Raw genomic sequence first — 15640 nt, 5'->3', positions numbered from 1 at the left:
TTCAATGCCCCACAGGGAAGCTATGATGAACGTGCACTGTCTCTATCACTCAGGTGGCTTCTACCACTGCTGCTGCCCAGAGGAACCTGTTCTTGACTAGAATCATGATGTTCTTTTTTGTTGTTACTTCATTTGTTGGTGCTGGCACTGGGGTTTGAACTCTCAGGGCTCGACTATGACTCTTAGCTTTTTCACTTAAGGCTGTTGAGTGCTGCCACTTCAGTCACAGCTCCACATTTGGCATTTTGCTGGTTAACTGGAGATAAGAGTCTTATGGGATTTTGTGCCCAGACTATCTTCAAACCATGATCCTCAGATCTCAGCATGAGTCACCAGCACCAAACTAGCTTGCTTTCTTATTTTTCCCAGTGTCTGGGCCTGGTGAGAACAAATACAGAAGCAGCTTGCATTATGTAACCAGCAGCACAGAACATGTGCCTCTTCTCTCAGCAAAACAAAAATAATAAAGTAAGAACAGTTTAAATTACTTTTAAACTTTAATTACCATACATTCCCACGCAACATTTCCTAAAGTTGTGATTTCTCTCCTTATTTTGGTATAGATTATAAGATAGTTTAGCTAAACCTTGTACTTTTTCCTCTGTACATATCTATACCTAAATCTTTGTGTGTGTGTGTGTGTGTGTGCGTGTGCACGCGTGCGTGTGTGCATGCATGTGCTGGCCAGTGCTGGAGCTTAAACTCTTGGCATGGGCATTATCCATTAGCTTTTTGGGTTTTTTTTTTTGTTGTTGTTCGAGGCTAGCACTTGAGCCACATCTCAACTTCCAGATTTTTTCTGGTTAATTGGAGATAATTCACATAGACTTTACAGCCTACGGTTGGCTTTGAACCTTGCTCCTCAGCCTCCTCAGTAGCTAGGATTGCAGTCATTAACTACTATCATTTGGCTCCTCTATCTTAAGGCAAGGTGTTTTGATTACAGTCCCAAACTAATTCTGTGTAGGATTCCATCATAGAAAAATTGGAGTGTAAAACTGTTTCAAAGGAGACAGGACATAACCATAGTAAAATGGCAGGAAAAAAATGTAGCTTGTCATATGCTTCTTCTAAGCTCAACTCAGCAATACAATAATAATTGGAAGCACAAAAATGGAAGGACCTAGCTCTGACCCCCACCCCCAGCTGCCTTTACCAAACACGCTCGCCCCAAATGCTGCAGGCTTAAAGTGCCACGAAGTTGCTCAGGCCAGGAATCAGCTGGACGGAGTTCAAAGCAGAAAACTTCAAACAGGCTGTTCATGACTCAGGCTGGAGGGGGAAGGGGATGACAGTTCTCAGGCATTCAAGTGCATCAAAAGAATCATGTCTTTTTTTGTTTAAAAAAATCTGTAAATGGTAAGGGATTCTTAGTTTAGAAAAAATAGCATTTTCTAAAAATCTTCTATCTGAGGATGTTCCAATGTAGTAAAGTCAAAAGGCTTAACAGGACAGTAGGCAGCAGGGCCTGGGGTCTCCTCCCTGGTGCCTGGTCCCGACTGTCTTCTGACAAGTCCTCCGCCCTGGGCGAGGCTGAGGCACACTGGACCAAAGGCATCTGGTAGGATGTGGCCCTCTTCTCTGGCCTGTCTGGGCTGGAGCCATCGCTGGGCCTCTGGCCATTGAACAGCAGGTAACGGCCCCGGGCGTCCTGCTCCATTTTGAAGATCTCATATTCTGTGTGAGGTAGCTTGATGCCCAGGGCCACACAGCCATTGGTGTGCGTCACATCTTGCTGAACACCCACCTGCCAGGAGCCCTCAGCCCCACATTCATTCCCATTGAAGACATTGAGGAGTGAGGCAGTGGCTGCATCCATCGGGGTGACCTTCATGTGATTCACTGTGGGAGACAGAGATTCTTGTGACTCACCCAGCCAGTGGTGGGAACCCTCGACCTCTACAAGGCTTTCTTTTCAGAAAACAATGCTACCACCTTCCAGCACTGTTGACCATGGAGTCACTGTTAAGGCCAGGGAGTCCCACATAACCAGGGAAATGGCAGTTATGCCAAATACAGTCAGTCAGCCCTCAGTACCCACAGGTTCTACATCCATGTTAAACCAATTAACCAGCAAAAAGCTGGAAGCTAAGATGTGGCTCAAGTCTATTTCTGACTTTTTTTTTGGGTCCGTTATGGGGCTTGAACTCTGGACCTGGGCGCTGTCCCTCAGCTCTTCAGCTCAAGGCTAACGTTCTACCACTTGAGCCACAGTACCACTTCTGGTTTACTGAGTGGTTTATTGGAGATAAAAGTCTCACAGTCTTTCCAGCCTGGGTTGGCTTTGAACTGCGATCCTCAGATCTCAGGTTTCTGAGTAGCTAGGATTACAGGCGTGAGCCACCAGCGCCTGGTCCAATTTCTGACTTTTTTGTGGCTAACTGGAGATTAGAGTTTCATGGACTTTCCTGCTTGAGAAGTCTTCAGACTATCATGTTGAGGTCTCAACCTCCTAAATAGCTAGGATTACAGGTGTGAGCCACCAGTGTCCAGCTTTGAATATTCTTAGTCTCTTAATGCAGTATATCAAGTATTGATGGAGCACTGGCATTGTGTTATGTGTGCTAGATATTATTGGTAACCTAGAAATTATGCATTAGCCAGGCACCACTGGCTCATACCTGTAATGCTATCTACTCAGGAGGCTGAAATCTGAGGATTGTGGTTTGAAGCCATCCCAGACAGAAAAATCTCCATGAGACTCATCTCCAATAAACTACTCAGAAGAGCCAGAAGTGGTGCTGTGGCTTAAATGGTAGAGCCTCAGGGACAACATCCAGGCCCTGAGTTCAAGCCCTGGGACCAGCAAAAATAATAAATTAAAATTAAAGGAATTATATGTGCTATCCTAAGGGAGGCTTGTTGTAAGGCAGATGAAATCACTATATTTTTGTGTGTGCCAGTACTGGGGCCTAAACTCAGGGCCTTGTGCTCATGTTGCAAGGCCTTTTCTCAAGCCTAGCAACCAACCACATCTCCACTTCTGGCTTTTTGCTGATTAAATGGCAATAACAGTCAGTCAGATTTTTCTGCCTGGACTGGCTGAGGATCTAGAACTAAGATCCTTAGATCTCAGCCTCCTGAGTAGCTAGTATCAAAGGCATGAGCCACCAGCACCTTGTTTCACTATGCTTTTTTATAGGGACTTGGGGAACTTGGGGCCTGGTATTCTAATGGGTTCTGTAATTAATTCCCTGCAGATAGCAAGGAGCAGCTTTTGTGGCCAGCAAACACAGGCTGCATTTGGTGTGTAAATGCTGTGCTCAGTGTGTGGCTGATTGTGCCCGGCAGTATAACAGGAAACCATCACAGTATTTCCCTGAAATTGTGTTTGCAAAAAATGACTCCTTAGGATGCAAAAATAATAAATGCTTGTGTCTATGACAAAGTGCTGGTGTCAACTATCCATCAGTCTTAAAAATTAGCACCGGCCCCTAAATTAGACATCTAAATTAAGTCAGAGTGCAAACAAACAAACAAAAAGAGTAAATAAATGAACAGAAGCCCAGTTTTGTGGGGTGTTTCTCTGGAAGCCCCTGGTCTCAACTGCATGTAACATAACAGGTTTTGGGACCAGTGGTCAGAGACTGAATGTCCCCAGCCTGGCTCATCACAAGGCAGAGGCTGGTGTGCCAGGAATTAACTTGCATCCCTGAACAGATGGGCTAAGATGTTTTGGGAACCTTGCACAATATGATACTACAATGCTTCTTTGGAGGGCTCACCTCAGGACCAAAGCCATCAGTCTTTACTTGGTATCTCAAGGGAGGTGCTACTTTACAAAGATGTTCAAGCTTTAAAAAGAGAATTAAAACAGTGTCTGCAAGGCCCCTGGGCTGTGAACAGCCTCAAGTGACCCAGCCTCTTTGCTTGGTGATTAGCACTCAGCTCCAACCTTCCCAGTGGTGCTCCTACCTTCCAGTCTGTGACAAGGTGACATGCAGGGGGAGCTCAGGTTGGGAATGGCAACTCTGAGCCTCAGAGGAGTCGCCAGGCTCACCAGCTGTGAGGAGGTAGGGCTAGTCTATGGTCTCAGGACCAGGTCACAGCTCTTTCTGTGCTGCTACTCAGCTTGGCTCTAATGTATTGCATATATGTGGCCTGATTTTTATCTTTTTTGTTGATTGTAGGGCTTGAACTTAGGGCCTGGGTGCTGTCCCTGAGCTTTTTCATTCAAGGCTGGCACTCTATTACTTTGAACTAAAGCTCCACTTCTGTTTTTCTGGTGGTTAATTGGAGATAAGAGTCTCACAGGCTTTCCTGTGGGCTGGCTTCAAACCATGATCCTCAGACCTCAGCCTCCTAAGTAGCTAGCATTATAGCATGAGCCACTGGCACCTGGCTTTTTTTTTTCTTTCAATGGTACTGGGGCTTGAACTCAAGACCTAGGTACTGTCCCTTAGCTTTTCACTCAAAGCTGGCACTCTACCACTTGAGCCACATCTCTGATTTTTTTTAATGTGGACAATAGGAAGTAAGAGTCTCATGGACTTTTCTGCCAAGGTTGGCTTTGAGCCATGATCTTCATGAGCACTAGGATTATAGGCTTGAGATACAGGCACAGTGTGGTCTGTTTTGTTAGGCAGGTTTGTACTGTGGAGCAGATACTTGTGTGTGTTCAATGTATACACATGTGCTCCCCCATCAGAAAGGCACCTGGCACATGAACAAGTATGACACTGTCAGAGAGGCAGCTCAGTCCTGCCTAAGTGTGCCAATAAAGGAACACACAGAGGTAAGGTTCTGTTCAAGTAGTGTCCTGGCTGGGCCATACCTGATAGCTACCCATATAGTGATATGGAATCCACTACATTTAAGCTCCAGGGATGGATCTGGCCCTGCTGACCAGACTGGGGCTCAGGGGCATTTCCAAGGATGCTTTGAGAGATAAAAATAGCTCCCTTAGTCCATCCCTAGCATATAGAGCAAAATAAAAAGATGCTCTTACCAGATGCAAGAGGCTCATGTCCATAATCCTAGCTATTCAGGAGGTTGAGATATGAGGATCAAGGTTCAAAGCCAGCCTGGGCAAGAAAGTCTATGAGACTCTTTTTCCCTATTAAACACCAAAAAAAAAAAGCTGGAAGTAGAGCTGTGGTTCAAATGGAAGAGCTCTAGCCTTGAGTGAAAAAGCTAAGGGACAGAGTTCAGGTCTTGAGTTTAAGACCGAACACTGGCACAGAAAAATAAAAGAAAAAGAAGAACATGCCTCTTCTCTCAGGCTCTGCCTCAACAAAAACATCTTAGAACAGCTCCTGAGACACTCTGTAGGGACAGGAGGTAGCAGACCTACCTTTGAACACGAACTCTGTGCCACCCATGACCCTGGAGGAGAGCATGCCATGACTGTATCGGCCCCGGGCATAGATGGTGAAAGTGGGGTGCTTGCACACAGGATCTGAGTAGTGGTAGTAATGCCCTTCCCAGGTGTTGTTGTTGTCGTGGAAGATGAAGTGGCGGGTGAGGAACAGGACTTCAGGACGCACCTCACAACGCTGGCTCACCCATTCCCCATGCAGACCAATGGTCAAGTCAGCCTTTGGGGGCAGGATGGGAGGGTGGTGTTCATCAGAGCGGTAGATGATCCGACAGGCTATGCAGGCATGGTTATGATTCTGAAGCCAAGAAACACACACACTTAGAGACCTGAGAAGCAATTAGAAGCCTTAGAGCAATTAAAAGCCAGCTCTGGAGCACAGAGACGAGAGTGATGTGTTTGTGAACACACCTAAGTTTCTGATTCACAGGACAGACCTGCCTAACATACAAGCCAGGTGCCAGTGGCTTATGCCTGTAATCCTAGCTGCTCAGGATGTTGAGATCTGAGGATTGAGGTTCAAAGTCAGCCTGGGCAGGAAAGCCCATGGGACTCTGATCTACAGTTAGCCACCTCAAAAGCTGAAAGTGGAACTGTGGCTTAAGTGGTGAAGCACCAGTGTCCCAGGCCCTGAATTAAAGTTCCAGTGCTAAAGCATATGTACGTACACACACACACACACACACACACACACACACACACACACACACACTCACACAAGAAAACATCAGACCACATGTATATAGTTCATCAAGGTTCAGATAAATACTAGCACAGAAAGATGGCTCTAGCCAGGTCCTGACAGCCCTGAGCCAGACCCATCATCTCACCACACAGCTGGTGATCTTAGGAAACTGATTCATTTCTGTTTTGACTTCCTCATTTAACAATGGTAACCATTATAGCCACTTGCACACGTGTTCCAAGAGAGGAAGATCAAGGTGGCTCCTGCTCAGTGAACCCATTCAGTAAGAAGACCAGATACACACAGGATCTGTCTCCTGCCACCAGCCACCATCTTCCAAATGTATGTTAGAGTGAATAACACACAAACTGAGTTCAAAGAAAGCAGCCCAAGTTCAAGAACTATCCAATACAAGGTTCCTCAATAAGCTACTATGAGGTAAAGGTTCCATGTTTTATTTTTACCCCCTAAACAGTTGTTCTGACATATAAAGGCCAGGATGAAAAGTTAACATGGCGTCAGTAGCATGCTCAGCTCTAGAACCTATCAGGCATGGTATCAGTGACAAGACTGTCACCAAAAGTGTGATGCCTCTCACAGGAGGGGATGAAGCTGTGTTGGGATGGGTTCTGGCCAATGCCACTCTCAGCAGCACTTGCAGGTAGACCAGCCACATTCTGAAAGCAAGAGGAGCCCCTAGGAAGATGTGTGAAGCCATGGGATCTCCAAGGTACCTCACAGAGCTGATGGCCTCCCTGCTGGAGTTACCATAGCAAGGCTATGTGATGCCCACTGGGCCCATTCCTGGCAGGCCTCAGAGGCCTGTGGGCTGCATGGTTCATTTCACCCACCAAACATCCACCATTCCTCACACTTGGCTTGCTACCTGGAACCTAGGATCTTAAGAAAATCAGCTGGGACTACTTCATTCCTGGCCCTTCTTGAGAAGTATCTCAATCCCTGCAAAGTTTTGGTTGTCCCCCACCCCTGAATCAGCAATACTGATTCAGGAAAGGCTCAGGATGCTGCTTAGATGAGAAATAAGGGATCCTCTTGATTTCAGCCTCCTATATGGCTAGGTTGACAGGCACACTTTACCACACACATCCAGCTTCTGGTTGAGAAGAATTCTCGACTTATACTTGGGATGGCCTCAAATTGAAATTCTAATCTCAACCTTCCAAGTAGCTAGGATTAGAGGGGTGAGTCACTAGTACAATGGATAAAGTTTCTCTCTTTCCTTTATTCTTTTTTTTTTTGGGGGGGGGCAAGGCTCCTGGATTCAGGACCCAGGTGCTGTCCTTGTGCTCTTTTGCTCAAGACTAGTACTGTACCACTTGAACCACTTGAACCAGCTTTTTGGGAAGTCCCAGACTTTCCTGCCCAGGCTGGCTTTGAACCATAATCCTCACATTTCAGCTTCCTGCAGAGCTAGGATTACAGACATGAGCCACCAGTGCATGGCCTCCCTCCCCTCTTCATCTTTCTTTCTCCTCTTTCTCCTTCCCTCCCTTTCTTCCCTCCTTCCTTCCTTTCTTCTTTCTTTTGCAGAACTACCTTTCTTCTTTCTTTTGCAGAACTAAAGTTTGAACTCAGTGCCTTGTTCTGGCTAGGCACTTACCTATACCTCTGGCCTCATTTTTCATTGGTTATTTTTAAAATAAGGTCTCACTTCTTGCTTGCACATGTGCCTGTGCCTGAGCTATGACCTGCCTACTTTAGGCTTTCACTTACTGCTGGGTCACATTTGCACATGCCACTTCATCCAGATTCCCTCCAAGGAGATGAAGTCTCAAGGACTTTTTTTTTCTTAGAAACTCAATCCTCCAATCTCAGTTTCCCATGTAGCTTGAGATGACAGGAATATACTGCTGTGACCAGGATGAGAAGAAATTTTGTGATTTTTTTTTGATCAGCTAGCCTTGAACAACAATCCTCCTATTCTCAGTCTCCCAAGTGATTAGCATTACAGGTATGTATGAATCACTAGTGCCTTGCTCAATTTTTCCTTCCTTTTTAGGGCTGAGTCATAGTCTACCGTTTGTTCACATCTGTTTTTGTTTCCACTTAAGTACTGATAGACACTTAGGTTGGTCCCATTCTGACTGCTGTGAAGAATGTTGTCATGGTTTCTGAATATCTGTTTGAGTCTCTGCTTTCAGTGTTTCAGGATATTAACTCAGAAGCACAATAGCTGGACCACTGGCAATTCACTGCTTTATTTTTCAGCAACCACCACGCTATTTTCTGCAGTGGCTGCATCTTTTCACATTTCTATCTCCAACACATAAGGGTTCCATTTTTCCACCTTCTTGTTTGTGGGTAACAGCCATTCTGATAGGCAACTACTAAGTTGCACATAGAATCCCACTGTGGTTATTTTCACGTGCTTAATGGCTATTCATACATCTTACAGAATTATCGGTTCAAACCCTTTATATCCATTTTACCTAATTTCTTTCTTTGCCTTTCTGGTGTTTTTGGTGGCTTTTTTATTCTTGGCTTCTGAGTTGACTAGTTACTTAGTTACTTGAAACAACTCTGTAACTGCTGCTAGGAGATAAGCTATGATACACACAGGGTCTTCCTCTCTGAGGACATCAACAAAGAAACCGCTCGATTCTTACTACCTGTGATTTAAATAAAAAAGAGAACTATAGGCATAATTTCAGAAAAGCAGAAAATAATGCCTCCACCCTGTATTGCTGGACAACTTTTCGAAAGTGATTTTTTTTATTTTTCTTGAACATGGGGCTTGAACTCTGGGCCTGGGCACTGTCCCTGAGCTCTTCAGCTCAAGGCTAGTGCTTTACCACTTGAGCCACAGCGCCACCTCCAGTTTTCTGGTGTTAATTGGAGCTAAGAGTCTCACAGATTTTCCTGCCCAGGCTGGCTTTGAACCTCAGTTCTCAGATCTCAGCTTCCTGAGTAGCTAGGACTACTGGCGTAAGCCACCGGCATCCGACTAAAATTGGCTTTCTTAAATAGTAGCCTTTCAAGATTATAAATGGAAAGCGAATTTCAGGTGCAGTTTGTAAGCATGAATGGTGATCTGTACTGTAAAATACTGTTGTTTCTCATGAAATTTGCTCTATTTGTAGATTTTCTCATTGGAGAAGCACCACCATGTTCTAGATTCCCCTGCTCACCAATTTAGTTTCTATACCATTAAATTTCCCAGAAACTTAAAGAGGGTTATTTAAAGCTGTTGTATACACAAGATCTGAACACTAAAGCCGAGGGACCAGAACATGTTCCATATACCCTTGTTGCTATTGACTTGTACTATAAACAGCCTTAATTAATGGGCTAAGGTGTGGTTCAGTTGTAAAGTGTTTATCTAGCATGCAAGAGGCCCTGGGTTCAATCCCCAACACCACAAAAAAGCAGAGACAGAGTTGGGAAGAAAAAGATTCCTATCAAAGTAATCTCTGAAAAGATGAAACCCATTTTTAAAAATGAACTTTCTAAGTGAGCAATGCTACCAGCAAGAAGTGGAGAGCATGCCTCTTTTGCCTATAGACTCTTGACTGGATCCCAGGGAACAGGTATAAGAGCTTCAGTCTGCAGAGAGCACTGGGTTCTGAGGATGTCAAGCATATCTACATCCAAGAGCTTCCATCTCCCAAAGAGACCATAGCATGGTTTCAAGGCAAGGCAGAAAAGGGACTCACAGAGAGAAAATAACTTGGCTCAGATGTCTCTGCAAACCCAAAGTAGACTCAGGCCTTGGTCTTAGGACTTTCTGAGTGCTACCTCCTGGCCCCAGACAGCTCTAACACTGAAGTCCTAAGAAGAACAGATGTCCCCTTCACAAGGACTCCAGCTCCTAGAAAAGGGTCTTCTTGGGCTGATGACTGATGAGGCTCTTCCAGCTCTCTCCCATTTCCTGCCAACATTTATTTCTGGAGAGCTGGTTCATCAACAACATCTGCAGAGGGTCCTCTTGTTTTCATCACCGTCCCAAATGGAAGAAGTTACTTGAAAGAATCTTGTGAACAGGTCAACTAGAAAAGCAGTCTGGACAAAACCTAAGTCTTCAATTTCTTGAGTTTAAGAAGTTTTGTTTAAGGGAAAGGAGAGATGGAAACAGATAATGGGAATTTCTTTTCCTAGGGTTTTAGTGTAGGGGATAAACACCAGTAGCCCATGTCCAAAATATTGCTTACAATCAACTGCAACTCTCCAGGTGCAATTCCTGCTGGAGATAGTCCTGAGTGCTTTTCTTGGGCACTGTATTGTACATACTTTGAGGCCAGGTCAATGCAGTCTTTTCATATTTTCCATGCTTTCCAGCAGAGGACAGCACGTTTACTGGTTGTAAAGAGGTTTCTGATGGGCAGATTGACAGTAGAAAGGTATCCTGGATAATTAAAGGACACTAATAGAGCAGTTGATCATCATTCAGAAAAGCATTGACTGCCCTGAAGGAAAGGCCTCTTGAGGTGCTTCCTACATCTGAGATTCTAGGACCCTGTGATTACACTGACAGAGTGGCTACCTCAAACTGACTCTGGTACTGAGTTTACACTTCTATGCTGGCTGCCTGCATTGCTGGATTGGACTGAATATTTTTATCTTGTCAAATTACTGTTTTGCAATTGTGACCCTGAATGTGAGGGGAATTGGATGTGGGATCTTGATGTAACTGGATCATAGGGGTGGAGTTTACTGAGTGCTACCTCCTGGATTAACAGGATTAATGCCCTTATAAAAAGAGGCTGCCAAGTTTTCCCTCATTTTTTTTTGTCATGGAGGACAGAATGAGGAATAAGCTGTGTACACTGTCAAGGAGAAGACCTTCACCAGAACCCCACCCTTTCTCTTAGGGTGTCACCCTTCTCTTAGTCTTTCAACCTCCAAAGCTGCTAAGTAAGGGCAGTTTCTCAACCTCCAAAGCTGCTGTCTAGGTGAGGGCAGTCTGTCTAGCATCCTAAGCTACCCGAGACACTTGCAGTCTTTCTCTGCTCCCAGGCAGGGTGGCCAAGGTGGGCACAGCTGCATAGTAGTGCACTGACTATGTGAGCCTCGTCTCTAAGCAGGAAGGAGGCACATGTTGTAAGGAGCAGGAAGCCACAGGGAGGGTCACAGGGACATTACACAACCACCTCTTGTACTATGAAGGAGGTGATGGTTTCTGACTGTCATGGTTTGAATGTGTTCCCTGTTCACAATCCCCAAATTAATGTTAATGGTATTTCAGGATGGAGCTCTGGGAGGTATTTAGAATTGGACGAGTTCATCAGGTCAGGGACCCTATGATCAATTAAGTAGTGATTTCCTAAGAGGAGGAAGAGAGTCCTGAGCTAGCAAACTTAATCTGTCTCACCATGGATACCCTCCGAGTTATGATACAACAGGAAGACACTCAACACGTGCCAGTGCTGTGCTCTTGGAATTCCCAGCCTCCAGGACCATGAACTAACTAAATCTCCACTTACAAATTACTCAGAATCTGGTATTTTGTGACAGCACCAGAAAGCAGCCTACTGGGTTTGTAGCTGCTACGGAGCATGTGGGTGTGGGTATGTGTGTGGGGAACAAATAGCAACTGGACACTCTTCTATATCTCAGAGTTCAGGAGAAAGAAACCTCCAGAAATGAGCTTTTTTTTATGGCCAGTCCTGGGGCTTGAGCTCAGGGTCTGGGCACTGTCCCTAAGCTTCTTTTTTGTTCAAAGATAACACTTGAGCCACAGTACCACTTCCAGCCTTTCTGTTTATGTGGTACTGAGGAATCAAACCCAGGGCTTCATGCATGCTGGGCAAGCACTCCTACCACTAAGCCACATTCCCAGTCCCAGAAATTAGCTTTCTAAGAACCTCATACCTAAGAAGTGAGCTCACAAAGTTTGCTTGCTCCTTCCTTTCCCCCTTTCTTTTTCCTTTCTTTCTCTCTCATTTCTCTTCCTTTCTCCCTTCTTTCCTTCCTTCCTTTCTCCCTTCTTTTTCTCCCTCCCACCCTTCCTGTATTCTTTTCCTTCTTTCCTTCCTCCCCCTCTTCACTGGGGCTTGAACTCAAGGGCTTGTGCTCTACTTGGATATTTCACTCAAGGCTGGTCCTTTACCCCTTGAGCAACACCTCCACTTCCAGTTGTTTAATTGGAAATATGAGTTTAGAATCAAGACGGCTTAGAATCAAGATCCTCAAATCTCTGCCTCCTGAATAGCTAGAATTACAGGTGTGAGACAAGAGCACCAGCTGCAAAGGTCTTTCTTGTTTTAGGAAACAGTAATTCCATGAAGATCCCTCTATATGCACAATTATATACAGATTCATTAGTGAGGTAGGCCCACTAGGAGCTGTTTATTAATTTTCAATTTTCTGAACTTCAAGCCAGGAGCTGTTTCTTTATGAGACATGACTTTAAGATTCATTGCAGAATTTTAGCTTGTTTCATCGATTCCTAGGCATTTTAATTCATTTAAGTAATTGAATCTGATAATTTTTCAAAATAATTAAGTCTGCTGTGAATTCCAAGAACCCCCGGGGTTGGACCACTCCTCTCTCTCCCCACACTGCTCAGCTGACACTTGTGCAGTAAAGATGTAAGACATACTTTTCAAATGGCTGATTTCCTGCTTGCTGGGTTTTCATCCTGGCCTCTCAGTGTTTTTGCCTTTTAAGGGTGAAATGTTTACTACTTGCATTGTTCCTGACAACAAATCTTTCCTGATCTGCAAACTCCTGAAATAAAGCAACCCCAAGTGCCTGTCGGTCTGCCAAAATACTCTGGAGGAGTTGAGAGTCAAGAAATAAAATAATCTGGGTCTGTAAATATGGCTGGAGGGCAGCAGCCTGGAGAATAGCAAACTGGGGATACTTCATGCTCTGCCCAAATGAAATGGCCACAGAGCCATCACTTTCTTTTCTTTCCTCCCTCCTTCTCTTCCCTCCCTCCCTCCTTTCATTCTTTTAGTGCCAGTAATAGGGTTTGAACTCAGTGCCTGGGCACTATCTCTTAGCTTTTTTGCTAAAGGCTAGAACTCTACACTGGAGCCACAGCTCCAGCTAGTTCACTGAAGATAAGAGTCTCATGGACTTCCTTTCCCTAGGCTGGTTTTGAATCTTGAGCCTCCTGAGTAGATAGAATTACCAGTGTAAGCCACTGATAATACTATTGGTAGGCCTAACTTCTTGTATCTCTGGCCTTGTACCACTCTTCATCTCCTACCACTCCTATACCACATGTACTTTTCCTCACACTGGCAGAATACACCAGGGAATACTTAGCTCCTTTCCCACTCCAGGGCTGCCCCACCCAGGAGCCATACCACACACATTTAGGGAGACCGTACCCAGTTTGCTGCAGAGTCCATCCAGTCCCTGAGTTGAAAAGCCCACTGCTGATAGCCACCTGCTCTGAAATCCCCTAATGTCACCAGCAGCAGAAGGCCCACAGTTCAATAATATTTTTCACATATAATCAGCTCTTTGACTCTTTAGGTTTTGCACCTGAGGATTGAACCAACTATAATGGATAGAACATACTGAGAAAACAAGTTGCATCAGTACTGAACACATTCAAATGCCTTGATTAATATTTCCTATCTGTTTAACATCACACTTAAGTCATCTTAGATATTATATGTCTTCTAGACATGATTTAAAGCATGTTGGAAGATGTTCAGAGGTCCTATACCAGTACTGCACTATTTTATGTGAACAATTTTGGCATCCATAGGTGTCTTGCAACCAATGCCCTATGGACCCAGAAGGACAGACATTTCTAACAAGGTTGTGTCCGGTTGGCACGTTGGTTCCTAGCCTGAAGCTTCCATAGAACTTGAGAGCACACAGAGCTTTGGGCCTTTTCTTCTTTTCTTGGAGGCCTCAAGTCCTTTAAAAGCCTTGTGCTTTCCTCGTTCTTGTAGACAGCTCCACCACAGCTGTTTTGCTGGGACAGAATATTTAAGAGACACAGCTTGGGGAAAGCTGTCTTGTTTTCAGACAACCCCTTTGATTTATAACCATGTGGTTAAATCATTTCAGGATTTTGGAGAAAGACCAATTCCATTTGCTTACAAGTCTGATCCTGAGGTTTTGGTGTTTCTAATGCTTCTGGCAACCATTTGCTTTTTAATAACCATTTGATTCTATCACTGTAAGCATGAACTTGGCTATACAATCTTAACTGCCTGGCTCTGAAGAATCCAGGCTGAGGGTAATGGCTGCCTTCGTGTTAAAACTCCATTTAATCAAAACATCTTCTACCAGGATTATTTTAGGTTGCCTTGATTTTTTTCTTAATGAAGAGGAGCCAGTTTCCTCCTGAAATAATCCTCACACACCTGAATCTCTGCAAACATCAATTACTTGCCAAAGGACTCTGAACCTCACAGCAAAGCTGCATAAAGCCTAGAAAAACAAGTTGACTTGAAGTTTCTATTTTTACATGGTGTCCTGTTTCCACAGGGGCTGAGACTCGTGGTTTGAAACTCAATTTAGCATTTAAACTAATTTTCAGCCAGGTCTCCATGGACCAGCAATTAGGGGAGGCGAAGAGTTCAAAGGAGGGAGATTCCAGCCCCTCCTGCACAGGACTGTGGCTCTTTGAAGACACTCTGCTGCTTCCTGTTCTAGACAGGGTGGCCACAGGCAGCCCAAAGAACCTGCTTCTGGACATCCCATAGGCACAGGACACTGGGTTTTACCAGGTCCAGCGTCTGTCTAGAAAGCCACGAATGGCCAAGTGCATTTATTCCTCCCCACAGCTGTCCTGGGAAAGGATCTAAAAACTTCCTGAGGGCTCAGTGGGCCAAGAGGTACAAGATGAAGGACAAGAAAAGAATATGCCTTTTCAGGTTCTGTAGCTACACAGCCTTCCACTGTCCCCACCCACCCCAGCGAGGCATCCCCAGCAGTCCCAAGGTGCCTGGCCAACCTCTGGAAGCCTAACCCCTCCTGCCAGCTTTACCGGGCCTCAGCATTCATCAGGATCTTGGAGAGAATGGTTCTTTTAGGAATTTAAATTTTTCGTGGCAAGGGTGATTAGATAATAGAAGTTTGTGGTGCACATCACAGAAGGTACAAAAAGCGAAGGTGTCTGATTGCACCACACAGTCCCACTGTCAGAGGCCATGCATGGCCAGATCTCTTGTACCCTCCCAGAAATCCTTAATTCCTTTCTTCTTTAATTGTTGATTTTATAAAAGTAGAATCAGCATGCTACTCTGTGCCTTCCTGTCTTGATACTTTTCTCAGTACTTTTCCTTTTACTTCCTAAATACTACCCAAGTTCTTTCTACCCTTCATATTTCGGAATCTTGGTATCAGACTGGAGATTAGAGTGTATTTCTTTCTTATTGATTGATTTTTGTACTGGGACTTGAACTCAGGGCCTGAGTACTGTTCCTTTCTTTTTCTGCTCAAGGTCAGCATTATGATGGCCATCTTTAATTTCCATACCTAAGGTAAATAACTCTCACTTTGAAGACAGGTCCTTCCAGGGGCTACAAGTGTATTCCACAATGGACAAGCTCTGATTAGTAATCAGAGATGATGATAGTGAAGGTTGTCCTCCAGCCTGCACAGCAGAATAAAGGAGCTGGCAGGTGGGGAGGGGTCATGTAACTTATGAGCTCTGGACTGAGCTGCCTGCCCTGGAGGTACAGCACCAATTGAAGGTGAAGAGACAG

General features: G+C 44.8%; 1 protein-coding gene across 1 annotated transcript in view; it reads right to left on the bottom strand.

The window, feature by feature from the left end:
- Positions 1–344: 344 nt before the first annotated feature.
- The window catches only part of Apcdd1 (adenomatosis polyposis coli down-regulated 1), a 35274-nt gene continuing 19978 nt past the window's right edge, over positions 345–15640 (bottom strand). The window contains exons 4-5 of the mRNA XM_013035845.1: positions 5294–5615; positions 345–1842 (exon numbers count right to left, since the gene is read on the bottom strand). Of these exons, the coding sequence (XP_012891299.1) occupies positions 1406–1842; positions 5294–5615 (759 nt within the window). The 3' untranslated portion in view covers positions 345–1405. The remainder of the gene's footprint in view (positions 1843–5293; positions 5616–15640) is intronic.

Source organism: Dipodomys ordii, unplaced genomic scaffold (genome assembly GCF_000151885.1).
Source record: "Dipodomys ordii isolate 6190 unplaced genomic scaffold, Dord_2.0 Scaffold226, whole genome shotgun sequence".
NCBI classification, from domain to species: Eukaryota; Metazoa; Chordata; class Mammalia; order Rodentia; family Heteromyidae; genus Dipodomys; species Dipodomys ordii.
The sequence above is the reverse complement of the archived record's forward strand: the minus strand, read 5'-3'. Positions and strand labels throughout refer to the sequence as shown.